Consider the following 15,938-nt stretch of genomic DNA (forward strand, 5'->3'; position numbering starts at 1 on the left):
ATATTCACATAACAGTGATCAAAAAATAAGGTTGCCATTATGCATGGGTTCAGTGGAGTGGGTGGCACGTGTGGCATCGAATGGGTCTGTAAATCCATCTGTGAAAATCGGTCAGTGACTGTATTTGTATTTTTTTACATAAATTCTGCCGGAAGCTACACGCGAATAAAAATTCATGAAACAACTAGCACCTGTACAGCAGTCTTAAACAAGCTCTAAAATCTGGAATTACAAAATAAAATCATAAAAGTTGGCAGCTATGCTACTTTGACCGAGTCCACATATACGTGGATTCTTTTCTACTCAGACCAGCTTTGCCGGCGAAGAGGTTACTGCGTCAAGATCAATCAGCATCAAATGCAAGATCTCTCACATCACAACATCGACGTGTTCGAAGCTTCTTGCCCTCCGAGGCACTGCTGATCAATGGGCGATATTCTGCGACTCAAAGACGGCCCTACGGTGTCTTTTGTTGCAAGGCCTGTGAACAACTCATGTTGCCGATACGAGAAATGTACCAGTACGTAATCGCGAAAGGGCACATTGTATTTCAGTGGTTGCCGGGTCAAGGCGGTATTTCTGCCAATGACCTTGCCAATGAAGTTGCTAGGAAAGCACATCAAGGAACAAACCTTGTTTCTATACCTTAATCAAGGATGGAGGCAGCCCAGGACCCATAGCGAGTGCATGATTTGATGTTGCAGAAGTGGCACCACCTGACTTCAACCACCAGCGGTTGCATTCACTCGACCCTTCTATGTAGCTTCTGTACCTCTTAGCTGGTCTTACCCAAAGTGTAGAGACAGTACTGTGTTGCTTACGCTTGGGCGTTGCATTCACCACTGCATACTCATTTTTATTAGGAATGAATGACAATGTTGAATGTCATGCCTGTGGTGGCAAAGAAACTATAGAACACCTTCTGTGATACTTTCCGTCCTTTGAAAATGAAAGGCTAGGCCTCTGTACAGCTCTAAACAAGCTAGACAGAATACCTTTCTCGTTGGACAAGATCTTAGGACCATGGTCTTGCATATCACAGCTGCAGAAGGCCACAAAACCACTGTTACAATTTCTGAAGGCTACTGGACTGAGTGACCATCTGCTATACATAGCAGAGGATTTTCACAACTTCGGTGACGTCAACAGTGCACTTTCTCTTCTTTTAATATTTTCCTCCCCTTTCCCTTCCCCAGTGCAGTGTAGCAAACTGCGCTCAGTCCTGGTTAACAATCCTGTCTTTCGTTCATCCTTCTCTCTTTTATGCTATAATTCACATCCACAAAATGCACCATTTGACAGATCTGGAATGTAATTCAGTGGGCTTGTCAGCAGCAGAGATAGCAGCATGCTCAGTAATCCGCTTTGCCTTGCGATACAGGTCTTGGCACTTCTTCTGGGTGAATGTCCTGCGGTGTGCACCGTCTTCCCGGGGATGGCTCGGAACGATGACGTCACCTCGTCTGGCTGGCCTAACGAGGGCTGGTTATCAGCACCTGTGGACGATCGCTGCTGGATCGAGGAAACAACGCCCCCTTTCATCATAGCGTCCACGTGGAATCATCGCCGAGTGACGTCGGTTCCCGTGATCACTTCGGAGCCTTTAAATCTACGGGCAAGCTCATTTCACAGCAGTGGGCTTGTCAGCAGCAGAGATAGCAGCATGCTCAGTAATCCGCTTTGCCTTGCGATACAGGTCTTGGCACTTCTTCTGGGTGAATGTCCTGCGGTGTGCACCGTCTTCCCGGGGATGGCTCGGAACGATGACATCACCTCGTCTGGCTGGCCTAACGAGGGCTGGTTATCAGCACCTGTGGACGATCGCTGCTGGATCGAGGAAACAACGCCCCCTTTCATCATAGCGTCCACGTGGAATCATCGCCGAGTGACGTCGGTTCCCGTGATCACTTCGGAGCCTTTAAATCTACGGGCAAGCTCATTTCACAGCAGTGGGCTTGTCAGCAGCAGAGATAGCAGCATGCTCAGTAATCCGCTTTGCCTTGCGATACAGGTTAGTAGGTACTTTCCTGCTCCGTGTTATCGTAATGATAACCGTTTCCTGCTGCTGCTGCCTTGCCCAATGTGTCTTAAACTTCTTTTTGCTTGTGTCGCACCTATACCTGTTGATCTGTTGGTTTGCGGTGACGTTGAAGCTAATCCTGGTCCTCTTACGGAAAAGGAAATGCTATCTGAGCTACTCGCTGGCCAAAAAACAATGAAAGCAGCTATTGAAGACGTGCAGGCCAATCAGAAAGATTTAGTAGAAAAATTTGGCACGCTGGCAGAACGAGTGGATGCGATTGAGCGTCACATGAATAAATTTTCTTCATTGCCTAAACAAGTGAAAGAAATTGAGGATTCTATGACTCAAATGCAACAAAAATTAGCATCCCTTGAAGACAAACTTGATGACTTTGAAAATCGGAGCCGTAGAAATAACTTAATCATTTACGGCCTAAAAGAACCCCCTAGGGAAACGCCTCAGATGCTCCAAGATAACATCAATGAAATCCTCGAAAATAAATTAGGTATAAGGGCAATTACTGTTGAAAGATGCCACAGGCTTGGCCGCATAGTTGAAAACAAAGACAGACCAGTTATTCTAAAGTTTATTGATTATCGTGAGAAGATGTCTGTTTTGAAGGTTACGCACAAGTTAAAGGGCTCTGTATTGTCCTTTTCTGAGGATTTTTCATACAAGGTTCGTGAGGCACGCAGAAATCTGTGGAAAAGTTCCGAAAACGAGAGAGAGAGCGGTGCTAAAGTAAAGCTTCTCTATAATCGACTGAGTGTGGATGGGAACTTGTTTAGTTGGAATGAAGCGAAAAATGCACGTGTTAAGGTAAAGAAGAATGCAAAATGACGGAACAAGTGCAGCTTTCAGTCGCTGAAAATACTAAATATAAACTGTAGAAGTGTTATTAACAAAACCGCAGAATTAGAAGGAACCCTCGTGGCCTATAGTCCCCATATTGCTATCCTAACCGAAACATGGTTGCACGATAACATACTTGATAGTGAATTTGTTCCACGGGGCTACCGTGTGTATCGGAATGACCGTGGGAGTAGAGGTGGTGGGGTGGCGATCCTGTTTAGACAGTCATTGCAAATTACAAAAATGCATGACATACGTAATTTCGAAGGCATATTTTGCAAAGCGTATTACGGAAAGACCAGGTATGTCATTGGAGCTATTTATCGCCCACCCAATTCCTCCATGGATGTTCTGGATGAATTAAACAACTACCTTGTCGCGCATGTGAAGCCTGAGGATCGGATAATTCTAGCTGGAGATTTTAATTTACCACATGTTAATTGGCCATCTTTCTCTTTGCAACAACCTAACTATAAAATTGGTGAAAAAATGATTGATATAGCGTTTTCGTTTGACTTAATGCAAATCGTTGATGAATTCACTCGAATACAGGCAAACTCTTGTTCAATTCTAGATCTGTTTTTCATTAGTGGCTCAATCTCTGCTCAAGCTAGCTGCTCTGTTCTCCCTGGAATATCTGATCATCAGGCAGTGATACTTACGCTTTCTGATGTTGTTTTAAAGAAAAATTGCAAGAGAGTCTCGTTCCCAAACTTTTCACGAGCAGATGACACTTCGATATTGGACTTACTGTCGTTTGAATTTGATTCTTTTTCGAGTTGCACTACTGATATTCATTATTTGTGGAAGCGTTTCAAGGACATTATAAATGAGTGTATTGATAGATTTGTTCCACGCATTGTAAAAAAATCGAAAGGAAAGAATCCCTGGATTTCTCGGGAAACGTTGCAGTTGCGAAGACGGCTCAAACGTTTAAAAAATCAAAGACGGTACTCTAAAGACGTAAGTATCCTCCAGCAAAGAATTTCTGAACTTGCTTCTCAAGTGAAAGCAAGGGCGCGATCTTGTACGCGTTCCAAAATGGAACGGAGGCGTTCCGTTCCATCGAGCCGCACACGATTGGTCAATTTGAACGTCGCGGTTGAAATTGACCAATCGTGTGCGGCTAGATGGAACGGAACGCCTCCGTTCCATTTTGGAACGCGTACAAGATCGCACCCCAAATGTATTGTCTGACAGGGAACGCTATTACGGCCAACAACTTCCGAGTCTCATGTCTTCGTCTCCCGAGAGGTTCTGGAGTTTAATTTCGCCTAATACTGTGACCACTGACGTTTTTGAAATTGACGGTGTAGAAACTAGTGATTCCTCTGTCATTTCTAATGCTTTCAATGAACATTTTAAATCTGTTTTTATAAGGGATAACGGAGTCCTGGAAACATTTGATGTGTCAAGCCCACCCCTATCGGATGTTGTCATAAGTGAAGAGGGAGTTTTGAATTTGCTTTTGAAACTTGATGTTAAAAAATCTTCAGGTCCTGATGGAGTACCGAATGAGTTCTTAAAACGCTATGCACAATGGGTTTCAAAGTACCTAACAATTCTCTTTTCTAAATCTCTCAAAGATGGTCAAGTTCCGGATGACTGGGTAACTTCTAAAGTGAAGCCCCTACATAAGAGTGGAAATCCCCATTGTGTTGCTAACTATCGGCCGATCTCATTAATTTCAACTTCCTGTAAACTACTTGAGCATATAATACATAAGCATATTTCAGAATTCCTAGATAAGCACAATATTTTGTCAGGTTCACAACATGGATTCAGGAAAGGATTTTCTACTTCTACCCAGCTGGTAACTACAGTTCATGATTTCGCACTATCTATAAATTCCGGAAAACAGGTAGATGCAATTTTTATGGATTTTGCTAAAGCTTTCGATACGGTCTCTCACAATAAATTACTCTTCAAATTGGATTTAATTCTTAAAAATACCCAGCTTCTAAATTGGATTTCCGGTTATCTTTCGAATCGAAAACAGTACGTCTTTTTCAATGATCATTGTTCTCGTACAGTACCGGTTGACTTGGGTGTCCCCCAAGGCTCCGTGCTCGGGCCCCTTTTCTTTTTGTTGTTTATAAATGATATATCACATGACATACCTGTAAAAGTCAAATTATATGCGGATGACTGCATCCTATACTCAGAAGTAGAAAACCATAAAGACCAGATTCATTTAAATGAAGCATTTCAAAAGGTCATTCGTTGGTGCAATAAATGGCAGATGTCAGTTAATTTTAAAAAGACTGTTTTCATGAAAATTTCTCACAAACGTAACCCTTTTCATTTTGCATATTCAGCCAATAATGTTTTTTTGCAGGAGGTACAACACTATAAGTACCTTGGTCTTTGGATTTCGAATGACCTTAACTGGACGAGACATATTAACACTGTAATAAGCTCGTGCAATTACAAACTATTTTATCTTAGACGAGCTCTCAAGCTCTCCACTCCCGCCGTTCGCCTTATTGCATTTAAGGCAATTGTTCAACCTTCTTTAGATTATGCATCCATAATTTGGTACCCTCACACTAAAAAAAATATCAGCGAAATGGAAAAAATTCAAAAGAGAGCTGTTAGATTTATTTATAACAGTTTTGGCCGTTCTTCAATAACATGTTTATTAGCAAAAGCCAACCTCCCAACACCTACACAAAGAAATAAAGTATTGAGATTGAAATTTTTCTTTCAGTTAGTTAAAGGTTATTTTAAGTTAGACTTATCACATATACTTCATTTCTCCACAGGATATGCCACAAGGCAGAGGCATGCTTTTACAATAACCCCATTCTCCTCCCGTAATAACACATTCAAGTATTCGTTTTTCCCTAGGACAATTACAGAATGGAATAATCTTAGTAACGAAGTTGTTTCACAGTCATCCTTGAACCTTTTTGCTGCACTGCTCCAGTAGTGAGTGTCCGAATTCTATTACATGTGCTCCTGCTGTTTATTTCAATCACTGTAGCGATTCTCCACTCGTGATCAGCTTGAATGTAGCGCCGATTTCATTATATGCCCTTATGCCTGTTTATTGCAAACCGTTGTCTTGTCTGAAAGCATGTACTCGCCTTACTTGTTTTATATTTATTTGTTTTGCCGATTTGTACATTTAGCAAATGTATACCCACCCTGCTAAAACCCTATGTTAGGGTTGCAGTATTCATAAATAAAATAAATAAATAAATAAAAATAAAAATAATCTCGAACATGCACAATGTGCAAGATCCAGTTATGAAACTGTGTTGCAGTTTTTAAGAGACTTGATGGCATGCTTTTTCATACAAATCTCAGAAAAGCATCCACTCACCAGGCATACAACTGGAGCTAGCGCTTTCTCCAAGAGCTGCGAGTAGTGGAGCGCTTCACCGTCGTTCAGGTGTTGACGACGAATTGGGCATGAGTATTGTGCAAACCTGAACTCACAGTTGATCTGGCCTTTGAACGTGAAGTCTTTCCGGCGAGCAATTTCTCTAGGGCCATATCTAAAGGACAAGGGATACACCGTTGTAGAAAAACCAAGTTTGTTTCACGTATGCACACATATATAATGTAAAGCGGTCATAGGCCTCCTGAATTGTGCGTTCCAAACGCGTGACGCCACCACTGTGGTGACTGATGGAGTTGCCTGCAGAGCACAAATCATAACTTGTCCCACTGAGCCACACTGCTACTGAGAAGCTGGCCCACCTATCCTCGTTTTGTTTTACAGTTATCATTATCTGAACTCTTAACTAGAGGAAAAAGCATCAGTCATCAGTGGCGTACCAACTCTTTCTCGAGTGGGGGGCAAACCGCGAACCACCTGACTATATATCTCTCTCTCTATATATATATATATATATATTACATATCACTGAAGCAAAGAATCACAGGAGCCGGCACATAAGTAGTTCAAAAATAGAAGCACGTAGGAAAAACATAACAGGACTTTACTGACGTTTCGGCCGCCTTCATCAAGTCATATATATATATATATATATATATATATATACATACATACACATAATAGCGGTAGAACGGTAGCGCTAGTGGTAGAACGCCCGCCTCGGCTGCGGGAGGCTGTGGGTTCGATTCTCACCGCCGCCGGGCACCCACTGGTTCAAAAGGGTACAAGCGTACCCCGGCCTGGCGTTCGGCTTCCTTCAGGGGTGATACGCTTGAGAAAGGAGCCTGCGCCCTGAATTCCCGTCGAAACCAACGTGAGCACGGAAATCAAGTGGTGTCTGGGCCGCTCCCATGGTGGTCATTTCCCATGTGGCGCCCCAAGCACCTATTGAGCTGAGGGCACCTTCGGGTTGAGGTCAAACACCCCTTTCCAAGCGTTCAGGTCTCATAATGGCCGAGCACCAGGCCGGGAGCGCGCTTGTACCTATTTTACCGGTAGGTACCCGGCGGCAGCACTTGCCTCCCACAGCCGCGGCGGATGCTCGTCTACAAGGCCATCTGTGGTTGGACAAGAGGCGCCCAGAGACAACAGCTGAAATCTCTATTGGGCCCTCTTTCGAGATGTGGACCCCCACGACAGCCGAGCACCAGGCCAGGGGACATCTCTACCCATGAGTAAAACCGGTGGGTTCCCGGCGGCACCGGGATTTGAACTCGGTACCTCCCGCATACGAGGCTCTACCGCTAGGCCATCGCTGCGGTCAAAAAGTAGTGTCTGGGCGGCTCCCATGGCGGTCATTTCCCATGTGGCGCCCCAAGCACCTATTGAGGTGGGGGCACCTTCGGGTTGAGGTCAAACACCCCTTTCCAAGCGTTCAGGTCCCATAATGGCTGAGCACCAGGCCGTGAGCGCGCTTGGAAAGGGGTGTTTGACCTCAACCCGAAGGTGCCCCCACCTCAATAGGTGCTTGGGACGCCACATGGGAAATGACCGCCATGGGAGCGGCCCAGACACCACTTTATTTCCGTGCTCACGTTGGTTTCGACGGGAATTCAGGGCGCAGGCTCCTTTCCCAAGCGTATCACCCCTGAAGGAAGCCGAACGCCAGGCCGGGGTACGCTTGTACCCTTTTGAACCAGTGCGTGCCCGGCGGCGGTGAGAATCGAACCCACTGCCTCCCGCAGCCGAGGCGGGCGTTCTACTACTACAGCCTTGGTTCTACAGCCTTCGTGCTTGGCTCAGCCACAAGTTCGACTGACAGTGCCTGGAATTCGAACGAAAGCCGAACTCTCATCACCAGCTCTCAAGCAACTTTCGCTGATCATGCTCTACAAAAAATACAGTGATCATACCCATCTATACACTGATGGTTCAACCACCATGGACGTTTCTGCAGGATCAGTGTTTTTTCCTGCGAAAGTCTCCACTATGAAATTCAAGACATCACACCAGACGACATCGACAGCCGCGGAGCTTGCTGCTCTTCGTAGCGCACTTCGCATAATTCGTGAGGAACCACCTAACAAATGGAGTGTTTTCAGTGACTTACACCGTGGACCCTACGAACAACTAGTCCTCGAAATCCGAGAGCTCCTTCATTGCCTCGTCGAGCAAGGACACGACGTCACCTTTCAGTGGCTCCCTAGCCACTGTGGCGTAATGGGCAACGAATATGCTGATGAAGCTGCTCGATCTGCTCATGAAGACGGCGCACAGGAACCAATCCCGCTGTCACGAACAGATGCAGCAGCGAAACTTCGAGTGCTTGCAAACGATGCCACACAATCGTTGTGGAACACACCTAGTTTGCAACACACACGTCTGCATCGACTGGACCCCTGTCTTCGACTTCGACCTCCACCTGGACTATCCCGACCCGAAACAACAGTACTTTGCCGATTGTGGCTTGGTGTCGCATTTACAAAGTCATTTGCTTTCCGCATTGGATGGGAGGATAGTGCTGCGTGTGACCACTGCGGCGACGAGGAAACAATCGAGCACGTACTTTGTCACTGTCCCCAATACAGCGCACATAGGCAGTCATTCGCGACCGCGCTGACACGTCTTGACGACCGGCCGCTTTCGGAGCAGACAGTCCTGGAACGCCGGCCTATACAGTCGTCACACAATAAGTCAGTCAAGGCACTCTTGAAGTTTTTGCGGTCGAGTGGACTATCGACAGATTATAGTTCTCACAGACGTTTCCAACCTCCTCCTTTTCTTTTTTTTTAATTCCTTGATTTTTTTTATCGTGACTGCTTTTTCTCTTCCCTATTCTTTCCACCTTTCATTTCCCCTTCCCCTTCCCCCAGTGCAGGGTAGCAAACCAGAATCTTTTCCGGTTAACCTCCCTGCCTTTCCCACCACGTTCCTCTCTCTCTCTCTACTATTAGATTATGTGACAGAGCCTCGAAAAGGCGTCTGTTGGTTATTTTTATATGGCATATTGCTCAATCACACATGGTGAACCATGAGGGCCCGAATAATTATTGTAATTTGCCTTTATTTTTAGGAAATAAACTAAATTTCAAGATGATGCAGGTACTAAGGCAATGAGTGCCTCACAGAGGTCCCTGATCCCGCCCGGCAGCAGCAGTACGGCGCGCATAAAAAAAGCACATTTGCTAGGAACAATTTTAGTATATAGACAAAGAATTGTACTTGGTGTTCAAGTCTACAACACGAATGTATCGCTAGTTAATGTAATAGTATTGCTGAGGTCATACGCAACAAAATACAATACACATAAATTACTTGCAATATTCACAAGAAAAAAAGACAGCAGAAGTGTGCCACCTTGGAGAATTACGACCCCATTTCCAGCGAAGCTGTTTCTTTCGAGCAGTTGCAATAAAAGCTTCAGGTTCCTGTAATCATATCGCATACTTGAAAACGTTGCCCGTATATGACTGTTCCGTTGGAAACCATGCCCACATGTAATATTTTGGAGCTCTTCCGTGTTGGGATAAATTTTTAAAAAGCTAGTAATTCATAAACACACGTTACTTCACCAGAACATTAACCATAGTGTGCCAGGGTAGCGGTCTCAATTCTGCGCCGCTCGTTAAACATGGTCATAACGCTTTAGAGCGCTTGCATAGGGAATTTATAGCAAAAGCCCGAAATACCCATCTATATTAAACTTTACCTACACATCACCCATTACCTGGTCCTTACAGTCACCAAACACGAAGAAACTGCCTTTTTTAGTTCAGTGAGAGCACCAAGCGAACCTAATATATCACGCATCAAAAAAAAAAAAGAGAGTTTAAGAATTATTCATAACACTTCTAAATAAGCCACTAACGTTAGAACTTTGTGACACATGCCATTTAAAATGCTGCTTATTCCATTCCTTTATTTGAGCATTCATCTTTAAATGTACAAATGCTAGGACAGTTCTCTTGGGACATTGGAAAACCTGGCTAAATAATTGCCGTTGTTCAACGCTTGTCAAGTGATAGCACGGTCTTGCTTGCCTTGAGAAGGGACACAGACGCTGCTCAGCGCCGTCAGCAACTACTGCATCTGCAATTGCAACACAAGACCACACACAGACGCTGCTCGGCGTAGCAGCAGCGAGCGAATTGACCTTCATGCTGCGTCTCGCTTCAACGCGAACTAAGCGTCGAAAGCACAGCGCATACGAAGCTACCAGCACTCGGCGCACTTTGTCCACATCGCACATCGCTTTCAAGATGTGGATGCCCACGCGCCGTACACAGCAGCCGCCGGTAGTTTGACCTTTGACCTTTGGAAGTTTGACCTTTGCGCAGCTTGAAGGTCAGATTTACAGAACCAGGCGTTTTCTTGGTTTGTACCTGAAGTAGTACAGCTATCGCTCTAATAACAGTAGTGTGATATTTTCAAATGCTTGCTTGCGATGTTTTAAAGCTGTGTTTGGTCAACACGCATTTACCATCGCACATAAACTTGACGTATTGTTCCCCTTATGTTCGCAAAATTAGACTTCAGCTGTTGTAATTATGCTAGTGCAGCAGTATAAGTTTAACACCGCTCGTAAAACACACTAATGATGCTATGGACCACTTGCATAATTTACTGGAAAAGGCACATTTAACCTGCTCATTTAAAACATCCCCTACACATTACTCATACCCATGCCCCTAGTTTTCCCTAGATATAAACAAGATGCCTTGTTTAGCTCACCGAGGACACCAGAGAAACAAATTACGAATCTCATATCATGCACAAGAAACACATGGAAAAATAAGAGTTTGGTAATTATCTGCAGTAATTTCATTTACAGCAGGAACGTGAATTTTTAGCAACGCATATCACTCAAAATTCTACATATTCTGACAAAATGTCAAGTTCTTATAATGTGTAGTTGTTTTATGAGTCTGGAAAACATTTCGATTTGTGGCAGTATGTAACCCTGGAATGCTTGAATGTGTATCTTTCTATAAAGGCTGTAATGAACCTACACAGAATAAACGTTTATCCATTTTCACTCAGAACATTGCTTCATACTTCGTAAAAATATAAGCAACATTCCTCGCATGGTTTGTTGAGGATTCCGGGAAAAGACACCTAAATGTCGTGTATAATGCATAAAAAGTGCGAGATGATTGAAGAAAACGAGCACTCGCCAACCGAAAAAACAAAAAGAGAAACAAGAATATTTTTGGCGTTTTTGTACCCAATACGGGTGCCTTGTTCACAGTGAACGAGGTACATGACGGTCTTTATTATATACATGCTGAATGACGTAATGCGTTTGCGAATAGCTCAGCGGGAGTCCCCATGTCGGTCAATCGTGTGATCCGTAGATTATATGCAAAATGATTCAAAGAAGAATCGGGATGATAATTTCTTCTCCTTTTTGATGGCAAAAGCCGATTTTCAATCAATACCGTGTCCTGCTTTTTCATGATGCTCTAGTAGTGCGTTTGACACAGTGTGCCACTTGGCCACATCATTGCGGCGCTGTTGTAGCTTTCTTAAGTTCCCAGTTTCGCCTATATATTTCGCATGCCGCTTATGCTCTACTGCTGTCACACGAAAACTTGAGCTAAAGAGAGTGAAGAAAGACTTACTCGACAATGGCTATATATGCCGACCAGGCTATAATGACGGAAAAAAGGCGTGCTGCTAACCCTCCTGCCAGAGCAAGAACAACAAGGAAGCAGGCATCACTTCCTCAGGCAAGGGGGGTGAGCGAGTCATTTCAAGGATTTTCAAAGGTTACAAAGTGCAAATCTGCCACATCTGTACAAGCAAACTAACGCAGCAACTCTTCAGAGTCAAAGGCCGCCTCGAAAAAGAAAATACCCTGGCATCGTTCTACAAAAATTCCTGCCAAGACTGCCTGACGTGCTATAAGGTGGAACTGTGAACTTAAAAAGAAGGCTACAACAGCACCGCAATGATGTAGCCGAAGGGTACACGGTGTCAAACGGATGCAGAGCATCACGAAAAAAAAACCACTATTGATTATCAATCGGCTTCCGTCACCGAAAAGAAGAAATTAAATTTTGCTTCAGCTGTGTTTTGTTGGAAAGTGTTCGCTTTCAAAAGTGTGTGTGGGGGGGGGGGGGCATATGGCATACTTTGCCCCCCCCCACTTTTGACAGTGCGGGGGCAAGTGCCTCCCCTGGCCCCCGGTAGATACGCCTATGTCAGTCAATGCTCATATCATTGTCATATCAATCATAGAAAAGAATGCTCCTTCCTTTATACGCTGATGTGGAAAGTGGAAAGCAACACTGCCCTGTCTCTGAAATAATCAGGTATATTACACTGAAAACTGCCTCAAACAATAGTGCATGGGCCCTGAAGACAGATTATGAAACACTTTAAAAGCTTTACACAGTGCAGTGATGGCAACATATGCAACTATGTGGAAAGCTCGGAGAGACTAGGTTACATGCTTCCAGCAAGACAATTTGGACAACTAATCACCAGCAAATAAAAATCGTCGACCAAGCGCTCTGTACAGATGGTTAAGCAGAGAAACTGAAACGTGCGGCCCCGGTGTTTATCACTGGGTTAATCCCGACAGTTCATTGAAGTCTGTCTCAATTATTGGTTACATCTTTGTGTTTCTTAATGAGGTTACACACACGTTCGGCTGCGACGGAGAGAACAACATCCCTGACGGTATGCCCGCAGTCCGCCCTTGTCGCATTGATGCTTGCGATTCTTCAAAATTAAATCTGTCCGTCACATAAGACAATGAATGGCTCATACCCCCGTAAATGCAGCCTCCCATTACCACGACTGAAGAGAATTGAAATTCTAAGCTGGAAAAATCAGCAGCAACGGAGCCAGTTGTGAACGACGACGATGACAAACGTGGGATCAGTGGCACGAGCGCGTTTGCACGGTTGCGCCGAGGGGCGCCAACGAGCCAGCTGTGGAAGAAGATGAATTTACTAGCGCTATTGCTGATGATGATAGTTTTCAGCGTACAGGCGACAGACGGACAAATCGGCTAGCCGCATACAGCTTCGCTGTAAAAATGTGCGGCCAGGGTACCAATCGCTCCACTGTGACATATAGTTTAAACTGCACACTAAAAACTTTTTTACACAAACTCGTGCTAACCAGTGCAATCAGATGGGCAGTTAAGCGAGAGGAAATACAACAAACATGTTTGCAGCTAGATTTTGCGAGTTAACATGCAAGATGCTGACGATGATTGTCATCTGCTGACTATCACTGTCATAAATCTTGTGTTTGCCTCAAAGACACAGCTGTCACCGACAGTTTAGCAACAATCAGCACATATGTAGGCCAACTCGTTTGACAGACTGCCTGCGGTATTGCAATCTGTCCTTTTCTGAATCTAAGTGTAGAACAATCTGTTGAATGCATCGTACACTTATGTGTGGTACATATGGTATACATATATGCAAATAAACAGATAAAAAATCTTTCTCAGCAAATCTTTGAAGACCCATGTAGTGTCCCTCCACACTTGAAGGCGACAGTGGAGTAAAAGTACATCACTGACATAGCGCAGCTCAGCCAAAGATGATGTGGGTGTCATGGTTGCATGCATATATTACCAGAGGCCCTGGCTTTGTGCTAGCCCAACGGCGTTTTCTCAGCACCGCCTATATGGCGCAGGCCAGACACAAGTACACATCGTGCAGTAAGCCACGCTCGACGTTTTGATCGGATGCGTTAGCAGTAAGCTGCAAGACCAATGTAGAACAGAGATCAGCGATGACAGTCGGTTGACAAAGCGTGTATGGGTGCAGGGAACAATCCCTCGCTTCCGCTATGTACCATATAATATGGCGCACAGCAATATAGTGAGTGACGTGAATGCATAATATGATATTATGCCTTCAGTCATATTACCATAGTTACAATATCCTTTTATGAATGCATAACCCCTTCAGACATAGCGTCCACAGGCGTGGACGCGACCTATTTTTGCCATTTTCGTGCAGTGTTAGCAAGGAATATAACACAAACATTAAGCTTAGTGATATGTATCGTTACAGAGAAGGCACTACCATGTTTTACGTGACGTTTGACGTGGGGCATGTCGGTAGCAACCTCGAAATATTTTTTTTTTTGAAATGTTTGTGGCCAATAAATAACTTGTGCATGTAATTCGAGCAGGTGATTCAATCCTTTTTATGAAGAAACTTAGCATGACTGACTTTACAATATTCAAATATTAAGTTAGTACTCTGTAATTATGATGACTCATCATAAAATGCACAAAGAGTCATTCAACCACCTTGATGTGCTTTCAGTGGAGTCTCAAGAACCTTGGCCTAAAATTGTGCATGTTTCACACATATATCGACAGTCGATCATAATTCGTGTCTGAAGGGGATAATATGATATGCATTCAGATCCCACACACACCTGAATTTGAACGAGTTTTTACAGACCAGTAGAAAAATTGCTCTACTCACACTGAACAAACAACTTTTGTGTTGCCCATTTCTATGTAGGCAGACCCTTTGGCTTGGCTGACCACTCCTGTTTTTAAAACTGCGGGATAAATGAAACCAATGCCACAGTCAATGGTACTGCAGGTAGACTGATGCTTTGGAAGGGCCGGAGAGCTTGCAACTCACAAATCGGACGGACATCTCCAAATTGCCTTCCATCATGACGCTTCCCCGACTGATTTAGCTGCAAAATACAGCAACAAAAGACGTTACATCCCTTGAACACATCAAGCAGTCAGTTCTTGAGCCCAATACCAACGATAACTCGTAATCGAGCATCACACAGAACAAAACTGCCAGAAAATTTGATCTAACCAAAAGATGACAATGTGCACGCTTACCAAAGTTAGCTCGCGCTTTTGATACAGCACGTAACTTTTGGAAGTTTCGGGACCACAAATTCTTCTCGAATCCTTCGGCATCCTGCTTGTTTACGCCGCGCAAAACTACACGCACGCGGACGAGCGGCCGCGTCGCCTACTTGGCTTGATTGCAAAATGGCTTGGCATGCGGCCGTCTTGGCTTTTCGGCACCAGCATAACTTCCGGCTGCTTCTGGCCGTCTTCGGCGAGTGCAACCCGCAAAAGGATATCTTTGGAGATCTGTTTTTGTTGCAACAAGTAAAATTTTTTTCAGGGGCTTTAGCAACAAGTGTTTCTGGCTTTTGAATAACTTTCGGCACAAGCGGCTAGAAAAATTATCGCCTTCGAGATTCGTTAGAGCCGTCGTTAGGGTGCCGTCGCTAACGTTGGCCGTCGCTAGGACGTGCATTCGGTTTCGTGGCGTGTTTTCGGTCATTTCGGCTACCGCAATAGACCTTTTCACCTCCATGCTTTTCACAAACCGACGTTTGAGCAGCGCCGGATGGATGGATGGATGGATGGATGGATGAGGCTCAACCCTTTAAACCGGGCGGTGGCATACGCCACCTAGCCATGACTATTAACCTATTTTGTACTTTGTGGTGGGTGAAATTTCACCCCTGCCTTGATTTTATCCACCAATCAGATAACCTCTGTTTGGTTATTTCTACCCGCTGAAAGTCTATTTTGCCTTCACTGTCCCTAAACCCCAATGCTTTGAAAAAATCAGCCCCGTTGCCTTGCACTGTAGGGTTAAGCCCTTTACAGAAAAGTATGAGGTGTTCAGCCATTTCCTCTTCTTCTCCACACGCACAGCACAACGTGTCTATACCTTGGTACTTGACTCGGTACAT

At 44.5% G+C, this 15,938-nt stretch overlaps 1 protein-coding gene across 1 annotated transcript in view; it reads right to left on the reverse strand.

Annotated features, from left to right (window-relative positions):
* The window catches only part of LOC119450504 (exosome complex component MTR3), a 50,304-nt gene extending 35,085 nt beyond the window's left edge, over positions 1-15,219 (reverse strand). The window contains exons 1-4 of the mRNA XM_037713982.2: positions 15,064-15,219; positions 14,849-14,906; positions 14,684-14,762; positions 6,204-6,378 (exon numbers count right to left, since the gene is read on the reverse strand). Of these exons, the coding sequence (XP_037569910.1) occupies positions 6,204-6,378; positions 14,684-14,762; positions 14,849-14,906; positions 15,064-15,144 (393 nt within the window). The 5' untranslated portion in view covers positions 15,145-15,219. The remainder of the gene's footprint in view (positions 1-6,203; positions 6,379-14,683; positions 14,763-14,848; positions 14,907-15,063) is intronic.
* Between the last annotated feature and the right edge of the window lie 719 nt (positions 15,220-15,938).

Source organism: Dermacentor silvarum, chromosome 4 (genome assembly GCF_013339745.2).
Source record: "Dermacentor silvarum isolate Dsil-2018 chromosome 4, BIME_Dsil_1.4, whole genome shotgun sequence".
Classification (NCBI taxonomy): domain Eukaryota; kingdom Metazoa; phylum Arthropoda; class Arachnida; order Ixodida; family Ixodidae; genus Dermacentor; species Dermacentor silvarum.